Here is a 16,223-nt window from a genome sequence, read left to right on the forward strand (position 1 = left end):
TCGATGACATGAATGCCACCCCTAATCCACGTTGGAGCTCCACAAAGGATATACTCTCAATCGCCAAGTCTCTTCCGGTCACGACTCTTGAGCTACCAAGTCACCAAGATAAGATCTCGAGCACGATGAGCCACCAAGGCATGGTCTCATCACTAGCCTCTCTTCCGACAACTTGCCGTCGTGATCACTTTGGAGCTTGTGCCACTAAGGCAAGGGTCTCCGTGTTCCCACGTGTCTTGCCACCGCTCCACACCAAGTCAGAGGGTCAACAAGCCTGAGCCACTAAGGCCCAAGATGCCAACGAGTCACCAAGACTCTAAGCCACTCGATACAAGCTAGGATTACTCATTGATTCCTTCTTCAAGTTGCAGCACCTAGCTACAACTCACTTTAGACCTATAAACACTAAACACTCTCTAATCTTGTGCTTAATTGCATTGGATGATCACTTTAAGCACTTAGGTGGTTTTGATATTTTCTCAAGTGTATATGAGTTTCCTCTAAAATCCAGTAGCATGCCACACCTTCAAATGACCGAGTGTAGAGGTAGTTATAGCCTCAAACCCGCCAACTAGCCGTTTTTCCAACGGCTCAGAAAAGCTGTTAACACCGGATAATCTGGTGAGAATAGTAGTACTAACACCGGATCATCCGGTGAGTATAAACTCAGAAACTAGCCGTTGAAACTCCATTCACTGCCTCTGTGAACACCGAACATTCCGATGTGCCTTCAAATCCATCACCGGTCCTTCCGGTGAGTTATCTTGAGCTAGATCGCGTCACTTTTTCTCTGTGTTAAATGCTCCGATACATTGATCTTCAGAGCACCGGGCCTTATAGTGGGTTGTTCTTCATTCTTCAACACTTGCAGACGCATCTGCAAGAAATGCTATGGTGCTATACGCCGGTATGCATAAACCAAGTACCGGACCTTTCGATGGGTTGTTCTTAAGTCTTCTGCACTCGCATTCTTCTTTGCAAGAAATACTCCAGTGTTACCCATTGCAGATCACCGGACTATACGGTGAGGTCCTCAGCCTTCTCCCCCTTTGTCAGAAATACTCCGGTGAGTTCAACACACAGAGCACCGGATTATCCGGTGAGGCTATTAGCCTCTGTGCACAATGCTCCGGTGAGTGCAAACTCTACTGCACCAGACTATCCGGTGAGGTCAATTCTCCTGGGACTCCTCTAATTCAATCAAACTTTATCCCGGTTGTAATGATTTTTTAATGTATTGCATTCATAAGACCTACTAACATATATTCTTAACAAATATATTATTCACAATGACTATATTATCATTAATCAATAAAATCATAATTATAACCTAATAAGATCATTTTTGTTACACAAGCTATGTCGGCAGACGAGCTGCCAATAGGGATCCTATTGACATGCAAAAAGCCGACAAGATACTAATTTGACATTTCTTTAAAACACATACTATTTCTGCAGTTTTCTATTAAATTAATTTTTAATTTTTAAAAAATCATAAAGGGTAGGGCACCTCACAATGTTTCTGGGAAATAAGTCATATTCATGAGTTATAACGTGTATGTATGTGAGAAATAAAAGAGCAGCGTGTGTTAAGAAAAATCCCATCATTCTTCTATGTATTTGTGTTTTTGTGATTGTTGAACGTGGTGAAAAGCCAAGAAATGCTTCAGCCATTCCGAAGTAATCTGGGTTAAATTGAGAATGATAGCGCTCACCAACTAGGAGTATACCAAATGTCAGCTGTGTTGACATAACCCAGACTAAATCTGGTGCGGTGTCGGTCCGCAGTAAATTGCATAGTCACCACGTCTCCTACGCGGTCATACGCGCACCAGCAAGGTAGTCAGTTCCATCTGGTCACAGATTCGTTGCATCATCGGAACTGATATAAACTAGATGCATCGTACGTGGAAGTATGTATCTTTCTTTCTATCTCTTTAATACAATTTCTCAAAGGGAGAAATACAAACAAACGTACAAATGGATATCGTCATATCTGCAGTTGCAAGTGAATTAGTTAGCCGATTCATCTTCTTCCTTTCCAAGAAGTACAGCAGCAAGTCATGTCTGAAGAAGAACCTAGAAATGTTGCAGCATCTCCTTCTCAGAGTTCATACTGTCGTCGAGGAGGCTGAGGGACGATATATTGGGAATTCAAGGATGTTGCCACAGCTCAAGGCGCTCAGAGAATCTAGGAGTCATAAGCATTTCTATGTTCGATGCACATATATGTGAGCGTATACGAGTACAAGAGTTTGGGTCAGAATATAATTATATTAAAATAGAATTCAGAGTCTAATATTTCGTCTCTATATAATAAAGGATGAGAGCCCTTCATAATATGCCATGAGAAAAAAGTCATATTCTTGAATTATAATATATATGTGAGAAATAATCACGTGTTCTTCGTGATTGAGCCAACCGGAAATGCTTTCTGTCAACTGAAGCCAAAGGCCTGTCTTTAGCCATTCCGAAGTAATCTGGGTTAAATTGAGAGTGATAGTTCACCAACTATGTCAAATGTCAGCTGTGTTGAAATAACCCAGTCTAAATCTTGTGAGGTGTCAGTCCGCAGTAAATTGCATAGTTACCAAGTCTCATACGTGGCGCACCAGCAAGGCAGTCAGTTCCGTACGGTCACAGATTCGTTGTACCATCGGAACTATATATAAACCAGATGCATCGTACGTGGAAATCTGCATCTCGTTCTATGGAGAAATACAAACAGGCGTACAAATGGATATCGTCATATCTGCAGTTGCAAGTGAATTAGTTAGCCGATTCATCTCCTTCCTTTCCATGAAGTACAGCAGCAAGGCATGTCTAAAGAAGAACCTAGAAATGTTGCAGCATCTCCTTCTCAGAGTTCATACTGTCGTGGAGGAGGCCGAGGGACGATATATTGCCAATTCAAGGATGTTATCACAGCTCAAGGCACTGAGAGAGGCTATGTTTCAAGGGTACGATGTCTTTGACACCTATATGCCGTTGGAGAAGTTTGGAGAAGAAGAGGAGGTGAGTGGCTTATACACATGGCCTTTCTCTACTGCTAGGCGCCTTCACACAGCAAACAGAAGTACTGTGAGCTATCTGCAGGTACAAAGCGCCATAAAAAATTTAGAAACCACTGTTGTTAACATGACTGAATTTACTGTGCTTTTAACGGGATGCGAACGCATGTTTCGCATCCCCTACAGCAGCTACCTTTACGTTGACAACTTCATGTTTGGTCGCCAAGTTGAAAAACAGCAAGTGATCAATATCTTGATGCAGGATAACCCATTAAGGGTTCCAACCGTGCTCCCTATCATTGGAGGTTGCAGGGTTGGTAAGAAAACTTTAGTTTGGAATATCTGCTGTGATGACAGGATCCGCTCCTACTACTCTTCTATAGTGCATTTCAGTGGAGATGAGATTCAGAAAATTGACAATGACAAGTTCAAGCGTGTCAGGACTTTGGTTACCATTGAATTTGTTTCAGATGTTGGTGATGAGGAATGGCTGAAATTTTACTCATTTGTAGCACTCACAGGTAAAGGAAGCAAGGTGATCATCATAAGCAAGCTTGAGGAACTCACGAGGCTTGGAACAGTTCACCCGATCCGAATCAATAGCTTGTCGCGAGAGGAGTACAGCTACCTCTTCAAGGTGCTCGCATTTGGAAGCGCAAACCCGATGGACCACCCACGGTTAGCTTTAGTAGGAAAGGAGCTGGCAACGGTGTTCCAGGGGTCACTTGTCATGTTGAACGTGTACGCCTCTGTGCTGAGGACCAACCTGAACGTACAATTCTGGACCCGGGTCCTGGAGCTATTCAGAGTGATGATATATAAAAATCTGGCCATATTTGGTGAGCATCCAAAATCTCTTCTCGAGAAAGATGGTACTTCAGTTGATATCACCGGATTCTCTTTATCATCGCTGTCTGATACCTCATTCCGACTTGTGCTTCTGACAACTGAGACTGAAGCTTCGAAAGGTGGACTACCTACGATGGGTTTCGGAGATATAATAGCAGGCTCCGTGATTCTGCCTAAGAAATTTAAGTTGGTTTGGGAATCGAGGTTACCCCCTTATACCGTTATCTGTGCAAACTGTACTGCAGAGAAGCCTCAGCAACCACTGTCGCCGAGAAAGAAGCGTCGAAGATTATGTGTGTCATTTCGGCCTCAGTAATCTGTAAGGCAATCTGCCTACCTGACGCGAGTTCGAGCCGTAATTTGTGAGGCAATCCGCCTACCTGATGTGAATCTGAATTGTATGCTTCCATTATTGTTGTAACCAAGTCTACATATTTCGTTTTCCTTGGTTGATTCACGTCCGCATCGAATAGTTGCTCTAGAATCGTTGTGAAATTATCAGCGCTTATCTCCATCAACTTACTGATGAAGAAGGTTAGCTGTCCAGGTGCACACACGAGAATCTGTAAGCTCAGTCTGCATTGAACAACACGCCAATTGTGGTGTAGACAGCTTATATATATTTCAAAACTGAATGGGACAGGCTAGACCAAGTCTTGAGACACACACCTTCACTGGAACTCTCGCGGGGCCTGCCTATTAGGTTCGGAGACCGGCCACGACTTCTACTTGAACGATATCGGGATGATCTCCGGTTTGGTTATTGGGGAGAAGTCGACTACTCCTTGGGGGTTCTCGAGCGTCTCCGCTCTTTGATGACTTCATGCATATTGTTAATGGGATGATTCCTAATCGGCGAGGTCTTGCGGCAGTTAGGAGCTTGATAATCTTCCCGGACTATCTTGTTCCGAGGGTTTCGTCTCTCCGGATCTAAATCATTGTGAGAACGATCAGCTTGAGACTTCCCCGGTTAGAGTTATTTGCGGCTGCTGCTTGATGAGAGTTCTCGGCCATAAGCATAACTACTTTAGACAGGTCGGTCATCAAGTTGATCCAACCCTTGCCTTTAGGGGTAATCAAATCTGTAGTAGGAGGTTGTCAGAGGGTCTCCTGTAGAAGGAGGAGCCTCTGAGCCACCACAGACCTAAAACGATGGGCTCTTAGTTGATGGTCGAGAGATTCGAGGTCCTAGATCCCATTGGGATTTTAGACCGGAGTAGTTGTCATCAACGGAGGCTGGTTGTTGTTTCGCACAACCGAGGCAGCGGGATCCCACGTGTTTGTGGGATCGTCATCATGATTGGATGGAGCAGAGCCCCTATCTCTGATGGCGAAGACTTCTCCGATAGAGGAGGAGTCTAGATCCATCATGGACTTGTCATCGGAGGAGACCTCTAGGTAGGTACCTCGATAATCCGTATTGTCAGGAGCCACGGAGGAAGATCCTGACTTGCGGAGAACGTCACTTGCACGATCATCTTGGTCACCAGGTGATTCAAGCCTGATGCCGTATTCTGTACACTGCTACAAAAATAGGCTTATATGTTAGCCCATCACTGCCGGTTTCTTACGAGCCAGTAGTGATGGAATATCACTGTCGGTTCGTATCAAGGACTGACACTAAAAGGCCATTTGAAAAGAACCGGCAGTGAAACATGATAATCACTGGCAGCTCTAGCCACGAACCGGTAGTGATACTATCATTACCAGCTCGTGTTATCAGCTGGCAGTAAAAACTTGACTATTACTACCGGCCCTATTCACCAACCGATAGTGGTTCTCGACGATAGTGGATGACAGCTTATTTTAAAAAATTCGTAAATTTTTCATATGATGTTGAATGGGGACAAACGTTATATCAAAACTATAGCCGTCGACGAGATCTACAACCTAGTAGTTGAAAATATTTTCATTTGATGTCATTTAGATACCCAAATAATTGTTTGAAGTTTTAAACAGAAGATGTCAAAAGGATTACATATGCTAATGGTATCACTAGTACTTCTGTGGTGGGATGGTAAGGATGTATCGTGCTAGCTGAGAGGTTTTGGGTTCGAGTGTCACAAACCGCACGCATGTGTATTTCGTGTGAAAAATAGCATATGACTTGTGACGGCGCGGGCGTGGGGATTCCTCAGGTGCAAATAGTATTTTTTTTTCAATTTTTTTAGCCCTAAAAAGATCGATTCGGCGCCCGACTATCACTGCCAGCTGAAGCCTTCAACTAGCAGTGATAGTCGACTATCACTGCCTGTTACCCACTGTCGGCTCCAAAACCGGTAGTGAAACCCCTTTATGGGCCGGCGGTTGAGGGTTTTTTTTCAGTAGTGTGACTTACCTTGTCGCTAGAGTCGTAGCCAGTAAGGTCGTCGTCAAGTTCCACCCGTTCGACTGCCGGTTCCTTGTCAACCGTAAGGGTAAATTTGTCATAGAACCTCTTATCCGAGAAGCCGGTTCTCAGTGCAAACTTGGATGGAGTCCGTGACATGTTGTGTGTCAAGGGTTTGTTTTCTTTGGTCATACTCCCCACGGCCAACATCAGCTGTCGATGATTTGTGAACCACTAATCTTACGAATATGTGAAGGATGTAGGGGATACTCTTTGTAGCCAAATCAAATGCAAAACACACAAATTTATATAGGTTCATATCTCACAAAGAATAATAGTCCTACGTCATGTGGTCTTGTATTGATATTCGAGACAATATTACAAGGAGGGGCGGGTTTTAGCTAACCTAAATGAATTTAAACCTAGTCGAGGGCTCTTGCTTGTAGTCTAGGTGAGAAATCGATGTATATCACAATTACAAAAGGCTCGAAGGCTTGAGGCTCCTGTAAGCTTAGGGCTTGTTTATTGGACTTTCATGGACTTGTCCTCCTCAGGGTCCCCTGGCTCTCCATAGACTTGTCCTTCTCAGGGTCCCCTGGCTCTGTATATATATGAGGGTTGTCGTATGGCTCTTGGATTCTTTTTTGAGAAGGATTCTGGTATCCTTAGAGATAAACTTCTATATCTGTGAGATACCTTGGTACATGTGGGTAGTTTCTATATGTCTATGGGCTCCTTTCCTAGGCATGAATATATGCTCCAAGAATACAAGAAACCCTAGAAGATCTAGATACATATAGGATACTAATATATGATTGTTTTATACTATCCATCACCAATATAAAGATTATGTGTCGAATAAATCTGGTCCTAGGCTATTTGGGCATGGGACTGTTAGTGTTAACCTTGTTTTGATAGTTTCATTACTGGTAGTATGTGTGCATGTGTTTGAGTTGTGGTAGGAATCATAAGTGTTTATATGTTTGGTGCACATATACATGAGCATATACGAGTAAAATTAAGAGTCTGAGTAGGAATATGATTGGATCGGAGTAGAATTGAGAGTCTAGTATTTGGCCCCTATATAATGAAGGGGGCACCTCACAATGTGCTATGGGAAAAGAGTCATGTTCATGAGTTGTAACGTGTGCGTGCGTGAGAAATAAATGAGCAGCGTGTGCTGAGAAAAATTCCATCCTTGTTTTATGCATTTGTGTTTGTCGTGATTGTTTGATCATGCTGAAAAGCCAACAATCAATATCAAAGCCGGATCAAAATGTAGAATATGATGTAATCGGAAGCATCAGTGGCGGCTAGGACTATTAGCCGGATACCATCGTGGATGGTGGTGTGGACGATATTACATAGGTGTCAGGGTGAGTGGACGAGTTCCGTGAGAGTAGTGCAGGTGGCATGTCAGACACGCTCGCAAGTCAACAAGCGGTGTGCGAACGATAAGGAGCAACAACACTTGAAACATTGCATCATCATGGTCGATGATGGGAGGCTGCGACAACATCGCTGACGTGGTGTGATGTGGTGTGAGAGTGGTTGCGGTGATATGATTGGTGCATGCAGTCTGGACCATGTGGCTCCATAATATGGTGAAGATGACAAGTCAGTGACATGTCAAGGTGGTGTGCACGGAGTAGATGTGCTATATACGTGTACGTGTGTGAGTGCAACTACTACATGTGGCTTTTTTACGCCTGTGAAAATTGTCCATTTTTACAGGCCTTTGATTACAGGCGGATGCGCTAAATGCATGTAAAAATGAGTTATCAACCGCCTCTAAAAATAGTTTTTTAGTAGTGTGCATGATGATGAAGTAGTGTTCATCGTCATGAATAAAGTGCGTGTAGGATGATGTAGTGTTTGTCGTCCTAAATCAAGTGAGTGCGGGGTGGAAGAGTTGTGCTCACCATCTTGAACTGAGCACAAGTATGTGCGGGGTGATGAAGAAGTGTTCATCATCCTGAATAAAGCGTGAGATGGACTAAGTCATAGATGAGCTTGGTTGTGTCAGCAAGTACAAGATAAGTCAGAAGATTAGAGTGTGTAAAGAAAATAAAATTAAATAGGTGCTTATTAGTATTAATCTTATTTAGATAGTTTGACTACTGGTAATAAGTATGCATGTGTTCGAGTTGTGCTAGGAGTCATAAGTATTTCTATGTTTGGTGCACATATGTGTGAGTGTATATGAGTAGAAGTAAGAATTTGAGTAGAAATATGATTAGATCGGAGTATAATTCAGAGTTAGTATTCGGTCCTAATATAACGAAGGATATGGGCACTTCACCATGTGCTATAGGAAAAGAGTTGTATTCACGAGTTGTAATGTGTGCTTGCGTGAAAAATATTGGAGCAGCGTATCTATTTGTATTCTTCGTGATTATGTGATCCAGGTGAAAAGCCAACGGGAATGCTTCCTGTCAAGTGAAGCGAAAGGCCTGTTTTCAGCCATTCCGAAGTAATCTGGATTAAATTGAGAGTGATAGCTCAGCAACTATATCAAATGCCAGCTGTGTTGAAATAACCCAGTCTAAATCTTGTGAGGTGTCAAGCCGCAGTAAATTGCATGGTCACCACGTCTCATACGTGGTCATACGCGCACCAGCAAGGCAATCAGTTCCGTATGGTCACAGATTGTTGTATCATCGGAACTGTATCTAAACCAGATGCATCGTACGTGGAAGTCTGCGTCTCAAAGGGAGAAATACAAACAAACGTACAAATGGATATCGTCATATCTGCAGTTGCAAGTGAATTAGTTAGCCGATTCATCTTCTTCCTTTCCAAGAAGTACAGCAGCAAGGCATGTCTGAAGAAGAGCATAGAAATGTTGCAGCATCTTCTTCTGAGAGTTCATACTGTCGTCGAGGAGGCTGAGGGACGATATATCGCGAATTCAAGGATGTTGTTACAGCTCAAGGCGCTGAGAGAGGCTATGTTTCGAGGGTACGATGTCTTTGGCACCTATATGCCGTTGGAGAAGTTCGCAAAAGACGACGAGGTCAATGGGGTAACCAAGTCAACACTCTAGAATCGTTGTGACTTTTCTTTAAGTTGAAATTATCAGCGCTCGTCTCTATCAACTCACACTAATGACTGATGAAGCAGGTTAGCCGTCCAGGTGTGTAAGCTCAGTCTGCTTTGAATGACACATCATTTGTGGTCTAGACTAGCTTATATATCAAAACTGAATGGGACAGGCTAGTCCAAGTACTGTCTGATCATGCACCCAACCTATTCTTCCACTCCGCAAGGAAATAGTTTCTCCTACACGCACCCTCACTACTGCAAGGGGGAAATAACATTTCTTATTTTGTTTAATATACAAGAGCATACATAACAGTTTATTACGCCTTTCAAATTCCATCAGCGACCCTGAGGATGGAGTGCGCTTCCCCATCTTCCCCTTTGCCGATGCTCACCCCGAGCTCGGCGTCCACCCACCCCTTACCGCCGGGGTCTCCCCAGCCTTCCGCAGACCCGGTGGCCACAAGTTTTGTCCATACCCCGGTGACCTCCTCACCCCTACCATCGCTCGCTCCCCCTTCTGCCCTAGCGCTTCCTCCACAGGAGGAACGAAGGTGTGGCATTGGCTTCATGACACCTTGCTTCCTGCCTTCTCGGTTGAGAGGTCACCTCTGGTGCCGCCGTGTTCCGCCGCTCCGGTCTTCAATGCCGGGAGGCTAACGGCTGAGCGTAAAGGGAAAGCCATCCTTCAGGACGAGGTGCCTAGCCTTCCCCTCTGCCATGCACCCCCCCCCCTCTTGCTCCATGGCCACCGCTAGAGGTGCTCAGCCTGCTGCGGCTGTTCCCCATAGCCATTGCCCCAGAGCCATGAGTGCATGTCTCCCATTGCTGCTCCCCTCCTCGACTGTCATTTGCACTGGTCGAGGACAGTGGCTGGACCTTGGTCATTGGTCGTCGTCGACCTCAGGCACCGATGGTATACCCTGGTCGTAGGGCCCCTAAGCACAGCTTGCCTACAACCCTGGATGGTCGTAGCCTCAACTGCTTTTCTGGATGCACCGACACGGACTAGCTCCTCTAGGTCGTAGGGGTTTAGCCGTTGTTGACAGGTCATTTGTGTCTCCTCTGCCAGTTCCATTTCAGTCAGTTTGGCAGCGGGGGGTGACACCCCACCTCTTTCCACTAAATCTAGCTAGCAGTGCTCTCAGGTGGGCTCCACCCTACTGGGTCAGTGGCATTGGGGCCTACCCAACCATGCTCTCCTCCGGCCCCTGTGGTCCCTTCTTCGCCGCAGGGCCAGCGGTGGCACGGAGCTGGTCCCTAGATTCTCAGACTTCCGCCCAGGAGGTTATTGTACCTAGCCCTACAATGGTGCTCAAACATTGCATCGGTCCATGGTCGGATGCTTTCGCTGTGGAGGAGAGTCGTCTCCAATGGGTGCTTCTTGCATATGCCAATCGTGCAAGGTAGGGCTTCCAGGCTCATGAGCTATCCAACATCATCTCGAGAGCCCTTGATCTCCCGGTGGAGGAGTTCATCGTCAAGAATTTCTACCCCAACAACTTCTTAATCCTATGCCGGTCACAAACTGTGTGGGATGCCATTCTTGCCTCCAGCCACAAGCCTCTGCTTGCAGATGTCTCGTGGTTCTTTCAACCATGGACGAGACTCCCGTATGCATCCGGCTGTGCCTTGGCCTATCGGGTCATCATTGCCTTACGAGGTACCCCCCCCCTCACACCTAGTCGGTCTCCACGGCACAATATCTCCTCGGCTTGAGGATGAGGCTGTCCTGGCAGACCGGACATGCTTCGCTGTCCTTCGTGTTGTTGCTTGGTGCGATTGGCCGCAATGCATCCCTATCAATGTTATCATGGAGGTGACGGATCCGGATTGCACTATTCGCTATAACGATCCTCTCATGCAGCACCTCTTCGGTAGCCTTCCGCCATACAACATGGAGAAGAGGACCCTAAGATCCAGCGTCTCCATCTGGCTTGTCTCCCTGGTGAAGTTTCGTGTTCCTTCCTCCAACAGAAGCAATGGCTCCACTCCATCCGACGATGGGGACGGTGAATTTGATGGACGTCTGGCCTGCGGCATGGGTCGTTCGGGCCTTCTTCTGAGGAGGCGGTTGTTATTCTTGCCACTACCAGCCACGGTGGTTGGGTGTCGTGCTTCGTTGGACGGCGGTCGCTCTCATGGAGTCCTTTGGGTGGCGGGAATTCTTCCTCCATCTTTGGCATCTGTTCGTATACCCTTTAGATCCTTCCTAGGTGCGCCACCCAAGAAGGAATCCCTTCACATGTCTCTGCTAGTGGATGCAGGTGGCGTGCTATCACCTTTTGGCGCATCGAGACATGGGCGTTGGACCCTATTGCTGTCCCCATCACTGCCCTGACGAGGATCCACCTAGGGACTACGACCCTATGAAGGTGGAGCTCTTCCCGCGACAGGATGGTTGTCCACGCCTAGGACAAGCCTATGGTGTCTCAACACATCACGCTAGTGTATTCGAGTGCTAACGTCATGCCAGGGCTAGTGAAAGTCAAACGGTCAGAAGGCCTCTACTCTCTCCCTCACCTGTTTGAACATGGAATCTGGAACCCATGTTGTTGTGGGCCGCTCTCAGGATAGCATGCCTCTCGTGGGCCGTGGGTGTTGGTCCTCTTTGCACTCTGCCAAGCGTAGCTCAGCATCGTTGCTCGGTCGTTGTCTCAGACGCCAAGACTGTTGTTAAGTAACCAGTAGTAGCCCCGCTTCGCGGTGCCGTGCTAACAATACTGATCCTGAGCACGACAATGGCACACTGGCTGCCCAGCGGGTGGCGCTGTTGGATCGGCGATGGAGTCCTTTCTTTAGGGGCTAACTAGGGAGATCCCCACCCCTAGCAATGCCTCCCCGCAAGAACACATCAGTACGCCCGTGTGGTGATCTAAGCATAGGGAAATCTTGCTCATGCACCAGCTCAGCCTTATCAAGGATGGTGAGGCTATCTCACCATAGCTTTACCATAGCTTCACCAGGCTTATGTACATTTTTTTGAGCACCCGCTATCCGAATAACACCTCTGGGCGATCCAAGAGCTTTTCCCTAGCCAAGGGCTAGCGGGCACGGTAGCTGCGTCTGCCACTGAGGCCTCGGCCTGCTAGGGTGCCTGCTCGAAGTTGTTACTGTTTCCCATGGATAATCACAACATTCTTAGTTGGAATGTCTGTGGGTTGAACTACAAGGCCTGCCGGGATGTTTTTTGAACAATGATCTCAGATCATAACGCTTCGGTAGTCTGCCTGCTAGAAACTAAGCTTGATGTTTGTACCCCCTTCTTAGTTAATGAGATTTGCGGCCCCACCTTTTCTAGGTACTCCTTCTTGCTAGCCACAAACACTAGGGGTGGTGTGATCGTGGCTTGCCGACAACCGTTATCCTTAACCACTGTCCAAGTGCTTCAGTTCTTAGTCAACATGCATATTTCTTCATAATCAGAGGGCATCTATTACTTGTCAGCTGTGTATGGACCAAATGACGAGAGTCTAAAAGACACTTTCCTCGCCAAGCTCGCTGATGTCCGAGCGTTGTTGCCAGGGCCCTAGCTAATTATAGACGACTTTAACATGATTATTTCAGCCACCGATAAGAATAACGCCAACCTCAATAGGCGTTCCATCTCTAGATTCCACCATTTCATTACTAGGTAGGAGCTTAAGGACCTGTTGTTCGGCTGGCGCTACACCTGGTCAAACGAGAGATGTTATCGCACTCTTGTGATACTCGACAGTGCGTTGGTGCCCGCAAATTGGGACGTTGCATTTTCAGATTGCTTCCTACAAGCATTGTCCTCCGACTGCTCATATCACTATCCTCTGTTGCTCTCAACTTTGGTGTGCACTCATAGATGATGACGATTTCACTTTGAGGCTATCTAGATCAAAATGCATGTCTTCCTTGCAGCTGTCGAGAAAGGCTAGGTGTTGAAGCCTCGAAAATAGTCTAATCCCCTTCTTATCCGGCTCGACATCTTGCTACGGCGCACTACCAAAGAGCATCAACACTAGAGCAGCAAGAACATAGGCAATATCAAGGAGTAGTTGCTCATAACACGAGAGGTCATCACTCACCTTGAGACTGCACAGGAGGGTAGGACCCTCACACACGCTGAATCCGAGCTTCGCAAACACCTCAAGTTCCTTTGTTTAGGCTTGGCCTCCCTCGAGCGCATAATCGCTTGGAGTCGCTCTAGAGTGGCATGGCTACAGGACACCGACACCGACACCAAATTATTCCATTCCTATGTTAAATTCCGAGCACAAAAGAACTTCATCAGCTCCCTCTCCATGACAAATGGACCGGTCTCTTCCCACTCGGTAATGGAGGAGTCGTTGTTCAACCACTTCACTTCAATCTTTTGTGTCGCTCCATCCAGAGACTCGTCCATTGACCTGCAGGGGATCAGCATCTTGCCACTTGACCAGCAAATGCTGGAAGCACCTTCTAGTGAGGAAGAAATTCTAGGGGCCATCAGGCGCTTGCCTCTCAATAAGGCTCCAAGACCTGATGGCTTCACAATGAAGTTCTACTGCGTTGCCTAGCCTGTCATTAGAAAAGATGTGACCCTTGCCATTTCTTCTTTTGGCATCAGTGACCGATGGGGGCACAATTGGCTTAACAATGCTCTTATCATGTTACTGCCGAAGAAGGAGGGGGCCTCTTCTGCGTCGGATTTCCACCCGATAAGCCTTATACACAATATCAAAAAGCTTATTACCAAGGCCATGGCCCTCCAGCTTGCTCCTTAGCTGAGTTCTCTAATTTCAAGTAGCCAAAGCACATGCATCGCTGGTCGTTCAATACATGATAATTTCAAATTGGTGCACTCCACCGCAAGGTTACTCAGGAAAACCAAGAGAAAAAAGAACTTGTTTAAGCTGGACATCTCTAAGGCCTTTGATTCCGTGAACTGGGCTTTTCTAATGGAGGTTATGTAGGCTTAGGGATTCAGTCCTGATGGTGCAGTTGGATTGAGACCATCCTGGGATCTTCATCAACTCAGATCTTGCTCAATTATGTCCCATGACGGGAGAGGCTGCTAGAGGATTGAAACAGGGAGATTCTCTCTCCCGTTTCTTGTTTGTGTTGGTCTTGGATATCCTTGCTCGTATTCTATCCAAGGCAGGAGAGGCTGGTGTCATTGACTCTATGGGGCACAGCTCTCTTGCACCACTGTTCTCTCTACGCAGATGATACAGTCATTTTCCTGTCGCCAACCCCGTTAGACATCCAAGCTCATTTAACTATCCTTCACTTCTTCGGGTAGGCCTCTAGGCTCAAAACTAATTTGGACAAGTGTGCAGTAGTTCCCATCAGTTGTGCTAAGGACAGCATCAATACTATCTAAGAGAACCTCCCATGTGGTTTGTCATCATTCCTCATTCAGTATCTAGGAGTTCCTCTCATGATTGGGCGGCTCCGTAGGAGCTATTTGGAGCCGATGGTGGATAAGATCATCGCCAAACTCCCTCCTTGGTAGGTCAAATTAATCTCCAAGCCAGGACGAGTCACCCTGGTGAAGTTAGTGCTTTCATTGACTCCGTTGCACACAATTATCTCCATTACGGTACCACAGTGGGTGATCAAAGAGATTGACAAGATAAGGAAGGCTTTCCTTTGGGTTGGAGACAAAGCTACGTTAGGTGGTCACTGCTCTCTCGCTTGGCATTAAGTGTGCCGGTCGATGGAATACAGCGGCCTTGGAATCCAGGATCTTCAAATGGCCGGGTTGGTCCTACGCCTCAGATGGCTATGCTGGCAGCGGTGCGACCCCTCCAAGTCATGGGTAAGAAGTTGTTGAACTCTTCAATCCTTCCACCAAGTTTGAGGTTGGCAATGGTAAATCCATATTCTTCTAGAGAAATGCTTGGATTGGAGGTTGTTCTATCCATTCCTTGGCACCCGACCTTTTCGACTGTGTCGCTCTGTCAGTTGCGAAGAACAAAACGGTTCAGGATGCACTGCACAACTGAAGATGGATCTGGGACATTTCTGGCCCCCTATCCATGCCAGTGCTAAACCAATACTTGCATCTATGGTATCAGCTCGAGTCCATCAGCCTGAGCAACATAGAAGACTAAGTGATTTGAAAATGGACTCCTTCTAGTCAATACTTAGCTAGATCGGCATACCACCTCATGTTTCAGGGCTCTGTCTGTTTTGGGGGAGCCAAGCTGGTGTGGAGATCCTGGGCTTCAAAGGTAAAATTCTTTGGTTGGCTAGGGCTTGATGGTCAGTTGTGGACGGCAACACGAAGGCGACAGCACAGACTCCAAACTGATGACTCCTGCACACACTGTTTGCAACTACCAAAAACCACAGATCATCTGCTCCTGCACTGCACCTTGGCGAGAGAGATATGGTGGTGTGTTATGGGAGTTCACACTTCCGAGGCGGAGACTTCTATCGTAGATTAGTGGCTTCACCTCTGGGGTCGTGTGGCCAAAGTTTACCGCAAAGGGCTGGACTCTTTAATTCTTCTCAGCTGCTGGAGAATTTGGCTGTCACACAATGATATCATCTTCAACAATCACCGCATCCCTTCTGACTACCTAGAGGCCATCATCTCGGAGGACGTCGATCACTAGTGTGACGCCGGGGCTAAGAAACTATCCATACTCAAGGAGGGGCTGCGTGGTTTTGGCTTGGTTTTCTAATTACCGCCGGTGCTAGGATGGTCTAGTTGAACTCTTCTTGTGTAATCTCATTTTTTTGGTGTAATACTCTTTTTTTTATCTCTTTTTAATATAAAGATACGCAGCTCTCCTGCTTATTCGATAAAAAAACAATCTATTACGGCACATTTTATTTGAACTTTAATTAGATACATGTGTTAACTCATCAAGAAACTACGTTGAAAGAAAAGAAAAGAAAAGACTCAAGCACCAAACTTTTCATCTTACTTAATCGTAGAAAAAACAACATTATTACTGTCCTTGCCTTGCGAATTACCCACTAATATGCAGTATGGCTTCACCGACTGAAAGATTCTGCAAGTGCAGGTG

At 46.3% G+C, this 16,223-nt stretch overlaps 1 protein-coding gene across 1 annotated transcript; it reads left to right on the top strand.

Moving 5' to 3' along the window:
- The first annotated feature begins 2,708 nt into the window (after positions 1-2,708).
- Positions 2,709-4,303, top strand: LOC133907956 (uncharacterized). Its single transcript, XM_062350095.1, has 2 exons — positions 2,709-3,015; positions 3,274-4,303. Exons 1-2 carry the CDS (start codon positions 2,737-2,739, stop codon positions 4,174-4,176), a joined length of 1,182 nt encoding a protein of 393 aa, XP_062206079.1. The 5' UTR covers positions 2,709-2,736; the 3' UTR covers positions 4,177-4,303.
- Positions 4,304-16,223: the final 11,920 nt, after the last annotated feature.

The sequence above is a fragment of the Phragmites australis genome, chromosome 24 (genome assembly GCF_958298935.1).
Source record: "Phragmites australis chromosome 24, lpPhrAust1.1, whole genome shotgun sequence".
In the NCBI taxonomy this organism is placed as follows: domain Eukaryota; kingdom Viridiplantae; phylum Streptophyta; class Magnoliopsida; order Poales; family Poaceae; genus Phragmites; species Phragmites australis.